The 12,180-nt window shown below is 45.1% G+C and overlaps 1 protein-coding gene across 1 annotated transcript in view; it reads right to left on the bottom strand.

Annotated features, from left to right (window-relative positions):
• acap1 (ArfGAP with coiled-coil, ankyrin repeat and PH domains 1) overlaps positions 1–12,180 on the bottom strand; it is a 135,289-nt gene that overhangs the window by 90,564 nt on the left and 32,545 nt on the right. Inside the window, exon 2 of the mRNA XM_072258455.1 lies at positions 1,271–1,328. Coding sequence (XP_072114556.1) covers positions 1,271–1,328 — 58 coding nt within the window. The remainder of the gene's footprint in view (positions 1–1,270; positions 1,329–12,180) is intronic.

Genomic DNA, 12,180 nt, shown 5'->3' with positions numbered 1-12,180 from the left:
AGTCCATCTTAGTAACTACCTGTATTTTTTTCTGTTTCTATGTAAATTCCTTGCACATCAGAATGAGGGTTTATTTATCACTGACATGTAGGTTGTGAAACTTGTTGATTTACAGCAACAGTATTGTGCAATAAGTAAAAAAATACAGTTCGTTACATAAACTACTACTACTACATCAACTCAGGCCTAGGGGCCCAGCGTCGGGCACGATGACAGACTCTCCACTTCTCCCTCTCCCTCATCAGTGTGTTCAGTTCATCTACATTAGCCACGCCGCTGTCTTCTAGGAGCGTGTTGACCATAGTCTTGGGAGGGCGCCCAGGGTTCATCCTCCCGTGCTTGGGCTCCCATATGATGACTAGGCTGGCAGGTAGCTCAGGGTGGCATAGACAGTGCCCCACTAGTTGCAGTCTTCTCACCTCGATTTTAGTGGTGAGCATCGGTAGGTCGTCATAGAGCTCGACATTCGTCATGTGCTGTTTTGCCAACTCACGTCAAGAGCCATCTGGAGCATTCGTGTATAGCAACCATCTAGAGACTTTCGCATCGTCTCGGTGAGTGTCCACGTCTCGCATCCGTACGCGAGAATGGACTCTATGACTGCTATGGAGATCCTCTTTTTAAGCCCTGTGGTCAGGTTTGACTTCATAAAAATACATAAATAATTAATGCAAAAAGAGAAGGGAGCAAGATAGTGAGGTAGTGGTCATGGACTCATTACTGTTCAGAAATCCGATTGCAGAGGGGAACAAATGGTTATTTGTCCCCTATCACTCCCATGTGTTGGTGACTCAAGGAATACAGAATCTATGTGCTGTTCCCCTCAGTCTTTTTCTCATGTTTCTTTCTGATATTTCTGAGTTCTAACTGAATGAATTTGGTCTGTGATCTGACATAGTTGCTCTCCAGCTGGGTAACATTTTCTTACATTGATACTGTTACCCTTCCTATTTTCAAACTTGTGTTTGAGGAGGATTCTGACACAGAATGGCAATGGAAAAGTATTTGACATGACCTAGCAGTTGTCTCCTTACTCCTGAACCTGAATGGATCACCTCATCTGTTGCCAGGCCCAGGCTGGATATTTCACTGTATGTTTCAATGCATAAACGATAAATAATCTAATCAGGGGATTGAGGAAGCAATCCTCCTCTTCCTCCTCAGGGCAGAGGCTTTTGTCTGCGGACAGAAAAGGAGAAATCGGGATTTTGGGAACTGGAAGACAACTCCACTGAACCTGTGACACCTCTCCCCTTCCCCTCACACTTACCTTCTCGAGTTTGGCTTCAAGCTCTGTCACCTCCAACTCAATGCCTTCAATGGATGCCCTAGAAGATAAATGGGCAGGTCAAAGACTGGAGACAACCTTCCTTCCAAATCCATGTCATTATAGTGCGCAATTAGAACATAGAACATAGAAATGTACAGGACAATACAGGCCCTTCGGCCCGCACCATTGTGCCACCCTCATGATCTAGGCCAAGATCAATCTAACCCTTCCATGTATATTGCCATCTATTTAACTATCATCCATGCACCTGTTGAAGAGTCTCTTAAATGGCCCTAATGTACCATCACCCCAGGCAGACTGTTTTACGCACCCACCGCTTTCTGTGTAAAAAGCCTACCTCTGATATCACCATACCTTAAGATTATGTCCACTCCAATTAACCATTTCTGCCCTGGGAAAGTCTCTTTCTATCCACTATATCAGTGCCACATACTATCTTGTACACTTCTATCAAGTCACAACAAGCTTTCCTTCGCTCAAAAGGGAAAAGCCCCAGCTCGCTCAACCTTTCCTCATAAGGATATTCTCTCTAATCCAGGCGGTATCCTGGTAAATCTCCTCTGCACCTTCTCGAAAGATTCCACATCCTTCTGAACATGTGGTGTCCATAGATGAGCACAATACAACCATTGTCAGCCAGTTAGACAATGGCTGTCTATAACTGTGGGTGGTGGGTGGAGATACAGTACATCTCTACCAGAGGAGGTGTAAGGTGCTCCTTCCCTCCGCTAGCCTGCAGGTCACCCTTGGGCAAGGTGTAGCATCTGCTTAGCCTCCCCCTGATCAGGGCCACATGAACCCATGGGAGCAGGTGGTGGATGGTCGTATGAGCGGCCGGTGCATATCACAAGTCCTGGTTCTACAACCACTGATGACAAGCAGGTAATCTCTGAAGAGTATTGATAATGGCTGGGGTCACCCACCTTGTAAAGATGCTGCCCAGAAGAAGGCAATGGCAAACCACTTGTGTAGAGAAATTTGCAAAGAACAATCATGGTTATGAGACGATAATCACCCACATCGTACGAGGCGGCTCACGATGGTGAACTATTCTAAAGGGAAAGCCTGACTTTCAGTACTGTCCCCATGGCCGGATATTGGTATTGCTGATGGCAAGGGAGTGTTGCCGGCTGCCAAGGATTTGAAGGAAGAACAGGTGGGCCCTGCACAAAACTCTCTGCCAGTCATAAAGACTATGGCCAGCAATTCATCGCTGTCCGAGGGGTGGGTACTGTGAGAGTACGGCTCCAGGCACAGTAATGTGGCAGTTAGTGTAGCACTGTGAATTGGGCAAATTCTTGATAGGGAAAAATTTGCAGGAGTGAAAGGACAGCACAGAGGCTAGTTGGACAATTGGGGCGGCATGGTAGTGTAATGGTTAGCAATAGGGCTGAATTCCCGCTGCTGCTTGTACGTTCTCCCATGACTGTGTGGTTTCCCGTGGGTGCTCCTGTTTCCTCCCACAGTCCAAAGACATATGGGTTAGGGTTAGCAAGCTGTGGGCAGGCTACATTGGTGCCGGAAGTGTGGTGGCCACACTCGTCAGACTGGGTTAGCCGTTGACACAAACGATGTATCTCACTGTATGTTTCAATGCACACATGATAAATAGCACAAGTGTCTTGCAAATACCTTTAAGGTGTAGAGGGCACAGGTTAAACATGAGAGGAGGAATTTTGAAAGGGATCTGAGGGGCAGGTTTTCCACACTTGGTGTGGGGTTGTAGATAACTGAAACAAACTGCCAGAGGAGGTGATGGACTCGGCTGTGATTCTAACATTTAAATGGCATTTGGACAGTACTTGGATAGGAAAGGCATAGAGGGATATGGCTTCATGCTATACTGGTACGAGAGACACAGTAGCATAGTACGGAAACACCAATGCCCTTGAACAGAAAATCTTACAAAAGTAGTGGATGTGGCCCAATGTATCACAGAAAAATCCCTCCCCACTATTGAGCACATCTGCATGAAATATTGCCATAGAAAAGCAGCTTCCATCATCAGTGACCCCCACCACCACCCAGCCCAGGAATCCTTCTCACTGCTGCCATCAGGGAGAAGGTACAGGAGCCTCAGAACCCACACCACCTGGTTCAGGAACAGTTACTACCCCTCAAACATCAGGCTCTTGACTCAAAAGGGATAACTTCACTTAACTTCACTTGCCCTATCATTGAAATATTTTCACAACCTATAGACATAGTTTCAAGGACTCTTCATCTCAGGTTCTTGATATTTATTGCTTATTTATTATTATTATTATTATTATTATTTCTTTCTTTTTGTTCTGGTCCAACACCCAGGTTGGTGTGGTCTTTCATTGATTCTATTATGGTTATTATTCTATCTACTTATTGAGTATGCCCACAAGAAAATGAATTTCAGGGTTGTATATGGTAAGATATATGTACTTTGATAATAAATTTACTCTGAATTTTGAAACATGGCAATACTTGCAGGCTGTCCCCAGCATATTCTTGGACTACGTTGGTCATCGATGCAAAAGATGCATCTCCCTGTATATCTGGTTATACATACGACAGATAAAGCTAATTTTTTCAGATCTTTCAGGCAAGGAGGAACAGATCAGGGGCAGAAATGAAGGAGTACCACAACCAGGGGTTGTTTTTAAAGAACAAGAAAAGATTGTTTTCAGTTGTTATGTGGGTTGTATTTTCTTGGTTTAGCCTCATGGGTCCGCGTTGTCCTGGGATTGTTTACCTTTTGTGTCTCTTCTTTTTCTCAGTTGTCCATTGAAATCCGATGACGACGTCCACTCCTTTAACGGTGAGATCTTTGATGACTATACAGTCCTATCCTGGACCCACAAGCTCTGTTGCAGGTGGGACATGTATATGTGGTACTGGTGGCAACCATGGCTGCATTTCTTCTGGCTCTCTTCTGCTGTCTTCTGGTTGTTTTTTCCATCTCCAGAATACAAACCCCGTCCCTACACAGCTGTCGCCAAGTGGTACGGTCAGCAGCAACATCCTCCAGGTCCTCGGGTCTGATCTTGCACTTCCTTAAAGCATTCTTCAGCTGATCCTTACAGTGCTTCTTCGGCCATCCAGCTGAGCGTCGACCATGATGTAGCTGGCCGTATAACACTCTGCGGGGTAGCCAACATGTGCGCATCCTTATCACGTGCCCCAGTCACTGCAACTGACGCTGGGTGATCGTGGCCTCAATATTCTCGCAGTTGGTCTTTACAAGTATTTCAGTGTGAGGCACCCGCTCACGCCAGGTAATTCTAATTGTTTGTCTTTGGACTAGCTCTGGGTCATTGTTAAACTCTCTTTGTATTTATCACTTGTATTCAACCTGTGGTTAATCTCTGTAATAAAAATGACTTTGCTGAAGTCTCCGAGATTCCTGCACTTAAGTTTGCTAGAGACCCCTATAAGTAGGAAGGGCAGTGTAGAGGGAGAAACGTGTTGTGGGAGGGGCAATGGAGAATGCCACACTCTGTACAGTGGGGGCGGGGTGTTGCAGGGCTGCACTGAGATTTGAGGGGATGTTGGAGGTTCGGTGAGGAAGAACTGTTCCATTGGGGAAGTTGGAATGGGGGTTTGGGGGGGAGAGTCAGTACTGAGGGTGCACCATTGTTTTATAAACCTTAATTCTTTCTCAGTCAGTGTTGCTAAACTATAGACATCTATTAGATTGCCCTTTGTGGGAACTAAAACTGTACACCATCTTAAAAGTTTCTTCCTCCAGGTAGTCATTTTCTAGTTAGCCCCCCCACCCTCAACACTCCCCTCTATCTATTACCCCTGTCATTACATAGCAAATGTTTTATAAAGCTAATTACATTGTAAATACATGCTGGTATTTATACACATTTTATCCCGTACCTGCATTTAACCTCGAAATGCATTTTTTATATAGTTCTTCTTTAGGTGATAGGATGGAGATACGTCTCTACCAAAGGAGGTGTTAGGCGCTCCTTTCCTCTGCAAGCCAGCAGGTCACCCTTGGGTAAGGTGTAGCACCTGCTTAACCCCCCTCCCCCTCCCCCCCCTCCCCCCGGAATAAGGGTCATGTGAAGCCAAGGGAGCAGCCAGTGAAGATCACAAGTTCTGGTTATGTGACCACTGACACCAGGGAGACAATCTTTGAAGAGTATTGATAATGGCTGGGGTCATCTTGTAAAGACACTGCCCAGAAGAAGGCAATGGCAACAAGGTAAGACTCTTGGCAGTGTGGAGGATCAGCGAGACCTTGGGGTCCGTGTCCATAGGACACTCAAAGCTGCTGCGCAGGTTGACAGTGTTGTTAAGAAGGTGTATGGTGCATTGGCATTCATCAACCATGGGATTGAGTTCAAGAGCCGTGAGGTATGTTACAACTATACAAGATCTTTGTCAGACCCCATTTGGAGTACTGTGTTCATTTCTGGTCACCTCACTATAGGAAGGATGTGAATACTATAGAAAGGGTGCAGAGGAGATTTACAGGATGTTGCCTGGATTGAAGGGTGTACCTTATGAGAATAAGACCATAAGACCATAAGACAAAGGAGCAGAAGTCAGCCATTTGGCCCATCGAATCTGCTCCGCCATTTTATCATGAGCTGATCCATTCTCCCGTTTAGTCCCACTCCCCCACCTTCTCACCATAACTTTTGATGCCCTGGCTACTCAGATACCTATCAATCTCTGCCTTAAATACACCCAATGACCTGGCCTCCACTGCTGCCCGTGGCAACAAATTCCATAGATTCACCACCCTCTGACTAAAAAACTTTCTTCACAATTCTGTTCTGAAAGGGCGCCCTTCAATCCTGAAGTCATGCCCTCTTGTACTAGACTCCCCCATCATGGGAAACAACTTTGCCACAACCACTCTGTCCATGCCTTTCAACATTCAAAATGTTTCTATGAGGTCTCCCCTCATTCTTCTAAACTCCAAGGAATACAGTCCAAGAGCGGACAAACGTTCCTCATATGTTAACCCTCTCATTCCCGGAATCATTCTAGTGAATCTTCTCTGTACCCTAATAGCTTGAGTGAACTCGGCCTTCTCTTGTTGGAGTGAAGGAGGATGAGAGGTGACCTGATAGAGGTGTATAAGATGATGAAGAGCATTGATCGTGTGGATAGCCAGAGGCTTTTTCCCAGGGCTGAAATGGCTAACACGAGGGGGCATAGTTTTGGAAGTAGGTACAGAGGGGATGTCAGGGGTAAGTTTTTCACACAGAGAGTGGTGGGTGTGTGGAATACACTGCTGGAGACGGTGGTGGAAGTGGATACAATAGGGTCTTTTAAGAGCCTCTTAGATAGGTACATGAAGCTTAGAAAAATGGAGGGCTATGCACTAGGGAAATTCTAGGCAGTCTCTAGAGTAGATTACATGGTCGGCACAACATTGTGGGCTGAAGGGCCTGTAATGTGCTGTAGATTTCTATGTTCTATGTTCAAACCATTTCTGTAGAAAATTTGCCAAGAACAATCATGGTCATGGACAGACTATGATCACCCATGTCATATGACACGGCACATCATCAACAAATGATTATCTATAATCATAGCTATTTATTCTTTATAGTTATTGATTATTGTTGATTCTTGTTGCATGTCGCACCCTGACGAAATTCCTAATCTATGTAAATGTTTCTGGTGAATCTAGTTGATGCCTGATGTTCACATTTGTAGCCAGCTTCACCACATCGCTCAACAACGATTTGTGAATTGCTGGCAGACAGGAAACTTTTAGAGGTGATCTTTAAATGCTAGTTCTGCTTTCCCATTTCCTGTCAATTTTAATCCCATTTCACAGGCTAACGGCTACCTTCAAACTCAAAACAAACAAACAAAAATGCCACCCAGTTCTAAGCAGCGTCCAGTGTCAAAGTGGAAATGCAAACAGTCCTGATGAAGGGCCTTGGCCTGAATTGTTTATTCCCTTCTATATATGCTGCCTGACTTGCAGAGTTCCTTCAGTTCTCTGCGTGTGTGTTGCTCAAGATTTACAGTATCCGCAGAATCTCTTGCATTAATAAAAAGTTTCCAACCTGTCAGAACTACTTCTAGAGCCGTAGAGTCATACACACAGAATGACACTGAAACAGGCTCTTCGGCCCATCTAGCCAGTGCTGAACCAGTACACGGACTTTACCCTCTATTTGACTCTCAGCTACAGACTGGGCAGCTGTGGACTCAAGCCAATCAGATATTCTACAGGTTATTGAAATAGATCTCGCCCACCCCATTTTAATATAAAACATATATTTCCATGTCATTCATTACTCTGATATTTGTTGAATATTGTTGCTTGTTTTGTTGTATGTCGTAGCCACACACAATAGCAAATTCTCAATGCATGTAAATGTACTGTATACTTAGTAGCCACTGAATTAGATACAGGGAGTGGAACTCTGTGGTCTTCTGCTGCTGTAGCCACTCCAATTCAAGGTTTGACGTGTTGTACATTCAGAAATACTCTTCTGCGCACCACTGTTGTAACGTGTGGTTATTTGAGTTACCGTCGCCTTCCTGTCAGCTTGAACCAGTCTGGCCAATTTCATCTGACCTCTCTCATTAACAGGGCATTTTCAGCCACAGAGCTGCTGCTTGCAGTTTCTTCCACCAGTCTCTGTAAACTCTAGAGACTGTTGTGTGTGAAAATTGCAGGAGATCTGCAGTTTCTGAGAGACTCAAACCTCCCTGTTTGGCACTAACAGTCATTCCTCAATCAAAATCACTTAGGTCACATTTCTTCCCCATTCTGACATTTGTCCTGAAAGACAACTGAACCTCCTGACTGTGTCAGCATGCTTTTATGTATTGAGCTGCTACCATGTGATTGGCTGATCAGATATTTGCATTAATGAGCAGGTAGGGGTAGAGGTGTACCTAATAATATAGACACTGAGTGTAATGACAAAGAAACAATCTCTCTGGTCCTTCACAGGAAGCTGTGAAGGAGGTTTAGTATCTGATTTAGATTGATATTTTTGTCAGGGACTAGAGTCGCGTGTTGCATGTGCTGGCTTTGCGTTGCTCTGTCTGTGGTAACCTTCATTTCCTACCGACCTCTATCACACCCTGCCATCAAACAGCCCAGTACTGCTGGTTTCCTGTAGTCACAGCTGTTGCTTAGTAAGGCCCCATGAGTGTGTGGTGAGGGCCTAAAGTACAGTCATCATAGGATGCAGTCAGCAAGCAGGGCAAGGCTCTGACACATCCTTGCCGAGCCGCCATGTTGGTTCATAGGAAGAGGTCAGAAAGAATCAAAAGCAGTAGATTCTGTGGAAAAACAGCCCCTCCCCCCCGCTCGCTACCTTTCAATTCTGCTTCCCCGTGTGCAGAAATCCGAAATGAAACGGAATCTCAGGCAGTGAGGTTCTTTAGTGGTCACCTCTCTGGGTTACTGATGTGGAACAGGGCTCATTTGCTGTTGAGGGAGCTTTGCTTTCAGTCTGGGAGTGTGCGCAGTGGCAGTGTGGAGTAGTGATACTCTGACCACAACTCTTGATCTGCTTAGGGCTCTTTGATGTGCACGTTACTGGACTTCCAGCTTTTGTATTGAAATATTGTATTTTTCTACAGTATATCGTGCAGGCTGATAGTGCTGTTAACAAGGCATGTGGTGTGCTGGCTTTCATTAGTCATGGGATTGAGTTCAAGAACAGCAAGGTAATGTTGAAGATCTATAAAACCACAATAAGACCATTCATTTATCGTGTGCCATGTGGCATGGCGTGGGCAAACATGATCTTGGCAAATTTTTCTACGGACGTGGTCTGCCATTGCCTTCTTCTGGGCAGTGTCTTTACAAGATGGGTGACCCCAGCCATTATCAATACTCTTCAGAGATTGTCTGCCTGGTGTCAGTGGTCACATAACCAGGATTTCTGATGTGCACCAGCTGCTCGTACGACCAACCAGCACCTGACCCTGATTGGGGGGAGGGGAGGCTAAGCAGATGCCACACCTTGCCCATGGCTGGCGGAGGGAAGGAGCACCTTACACTTCCTTTGGTAGAGATGTCTTTCCTACCCACCACCCATAGTAAGACAACCATTATCTAATTGGTTGTATTGTGCACAGCTACGGACACCACAGTGTAGGAAGGATCTGGAAGCTTTAGAGGGGGTGCAGAGGAGATTTACCTGGATGCTTCCTGGATTAGAGAGCAAGTTGAGCAAAATAGAGCTTTGCTCTCTGTAGTGAAGGAGGATGAGAAGTGACTTGACAGAGGTGTACAAGATGAGGTAGAGTTCAAGTGGACAGCCACAGACTTTTCCCCAGGGCAGAAATAGCTAATACAAGGGGGCATAATTTGAAGGTGCTTGGGGGAAAGTATAGAGGGAGTATCAGAGGTAAGTTCCTTACACAGAGAGTGTAAGTGTGGGTCATGGTGGAGGAAAGTATATTAGGAGCATTTAAGAAACTCTTAGATAGGGCCATGGATGATAGAAAATGGAGGGTTATGTGGGAGGGAAAGGTTAAATTGATCTTAGAGTAGACTAAAAGGTCAGTACAGCATTGCGGGCCAAAGGACCTCTCCTTTGCAATAATGTTTTATGCTCTATGGAGATTTTACAATGTCTCACATTACACAGTGTTAACACTAGGAGACCCCAGTTAAAAGCCTTCAGGGAATAGACGTACATAGTTCGAGATCATAGAGTCACAGAGTAAATCAATGCAGAAACAGGCCATTCAACCCATCTAGTCTGTGCTGGACTGTTACTTTGCTTCGTCCCATGGACTTGCACTTCCCATCCATGTCCTTATCCAAACTTCTCTGAAATGTCACAATTGACCCACACCCACCACTTCCACTGGCAGCTTGTTCCACACTCTCACCACCTCCGAGTGAAGAAGTTCACCCTCAATTTTCCCCTAAGTATTTCACCTTTCACCCTTAGCCTTTGACCTCTAGTCCTAGCCTCTCCCACACTTAGTGAAAAAGCCCTGCTTTCATTTACCCTATCCATACCCCTCATAAGTAGGTAAGAGGTACAAGTCAAAGAGTATGTAAAGTTCCTGCAACATGGTTCAAGATTATTGACTGTACATGTGGAACAATGTTCCTCCAGACCACACAATGTACATCACACACAGCACCTACACCAAAATATTATACTATATATAAGTAAATATATAACTCAAATTGCATGTATTACAGCTCAGCACAGGTAAACAGTAAACAGCTTGCTGTCCTAGTGACGAGACCTTGGTGGTGGCAGGGTATTCATTAGTCTCACAGCCTGAGGGAAGAAGTTTACTCAGTTTGGCAGTCCTGGTTTCTGGATGTTTCTGAGCCTCCTTCCTGACGGTAATGGGTCAAAGGGATTGTGGTAGGTCAATAATGCTTTGGGCCCTTCGTCTGCAATGCTCCCGGTTAACGCCACAAATGGGTGGGGTGGGTAGGGAAGAGTCAGTGATTTAAGTCAGACCTGCCCCCACTGCATGTACCGATACTCTGCTGTTGTTGGCATGCCCTGCCGCTGTCGGGCGCGGCACAGTTAGCGCATCACTTCACAGCGCAAAGTGTAAAATCGAGCGGGGTTCGATCCCCACCGCTGTCTGTAACGGGATTGTATGTTCTCCCCATGACTGTGTGTGTCTCCTCCTGGTTCCAAAAGGAGTTATTAACTCCTAAGGGTTAGGGTTAGTACATTGTGGACACGCTGCGTTGATGCTTGGAAGCATGGCGACACCTGCGGCCTAATTCCAGAACATCCTCGCGCTGTGTTGGCTGTTGATGCAGCCGACACATTCCACTGTGTGTTTTATGTTTCAATCTACCTGTGACAAAATAAAGCTAATTTTTTAAATCTTTTGAAAAGATAAGGTGTAACTGTAAATTAGACTAGTCTCTGCTAGAAAAGAATCTGTGATGTTACACAGCTGGCTGCCAGCTTTGACAGACTGGTCTGGACACTCACCTGGGCCATAACACTGGACAACAATCTTTTCCAAAAGTGTTGCTTCCTCAGAATTTTTTAGTTCATGATAGACCACTTGAAGCGGAACACAAATATAATTCAGACTTAGTGTATCATGTAGGAATTTGGAGAAAAGAAGAAATTAACTTTCATTGAATAGTTTGTTTAAATGCATAAGAGTGCTGATGTTTAGCAATAGTTCAATTAAGCTAAAAATGTTTTGTTGATGGTTTTCATTTGTACTCAGTGTCTGAGGCTTTTTGCTTAAGTGTCCAACAATAATCAGCCAGCATTAATGGATTCCAGTTGCCCTGATACCGTTTCTCCATGACAACAACGTCCTGGTGAAACTGTTCCCCATGCTCGTCATTGACATCACCAAGCAGGGAAGCTGTCTAAATAGGAATGCAGAAAATGAATCTTTAGTGACATGTTGAACTTCATGGTTTTATATGCCTGAAGCATGTTGTCAACCTTCCTTTGGTAGAGATGTTCCTGAACGGTGGCAAAGGAGGCGATGCAGGATAATTCTGACTTGAATTATGAATTGAAATAACAAACATAGACGATTTCAAAAACACGGTGCCTGATAGGGAAATTTCGTGGTGATTTTCTCGATCAGCATCAGAAAATCCATAAGATACACTGAAGTGTATACAGGAAGCAAAATCTTTGTTGTCCACAGTAATTCTGACAGTAGCAAAAATTCTGTGTCCCTACTGTTGTGTTGTAGGCAACCAGTGAGGAATATGAGGTGCTTTAATATGCATTGGTGGTGAAGAGGGCCGAGGAATGACTGACCTGTATGGGAATGGGAAGCGGAGCTCCATTGGAATGCTGCTGGGAGCTCAGGGTGGCCTTTATGGTCAGAGCGCTGGTCCTTTCCAAACCTAATGTGCCATCATTCTCACCCATGTGGGAGAGGCTACGCCAGGAGCACAGAATGCAGGAGCTGGGTGCGGAAGAGGTGAGCCTGAATCTGCTCCT

Source organism: Mobula birostris, chromosome 5 (genome assembly GCF_030028105.1).
Source record: "Mobula birostris isolate sMobBir1 chromosome 5, sMobBir1.hap1, whole genome shotgun sequence".
In the NCBI taxonomy this organism is placed as follows: Eukaryota; Metazoa; Chordata; class Chondrichthyes; order Myliobatiformes; family Myliobatidae; genus Mobula; species Mobula birostris.
The sequence above is the reverse complement of the archived record's forward strand: the minus strand, read 5'-3'. Positions and strand labels throughout refer to the sequence as shown.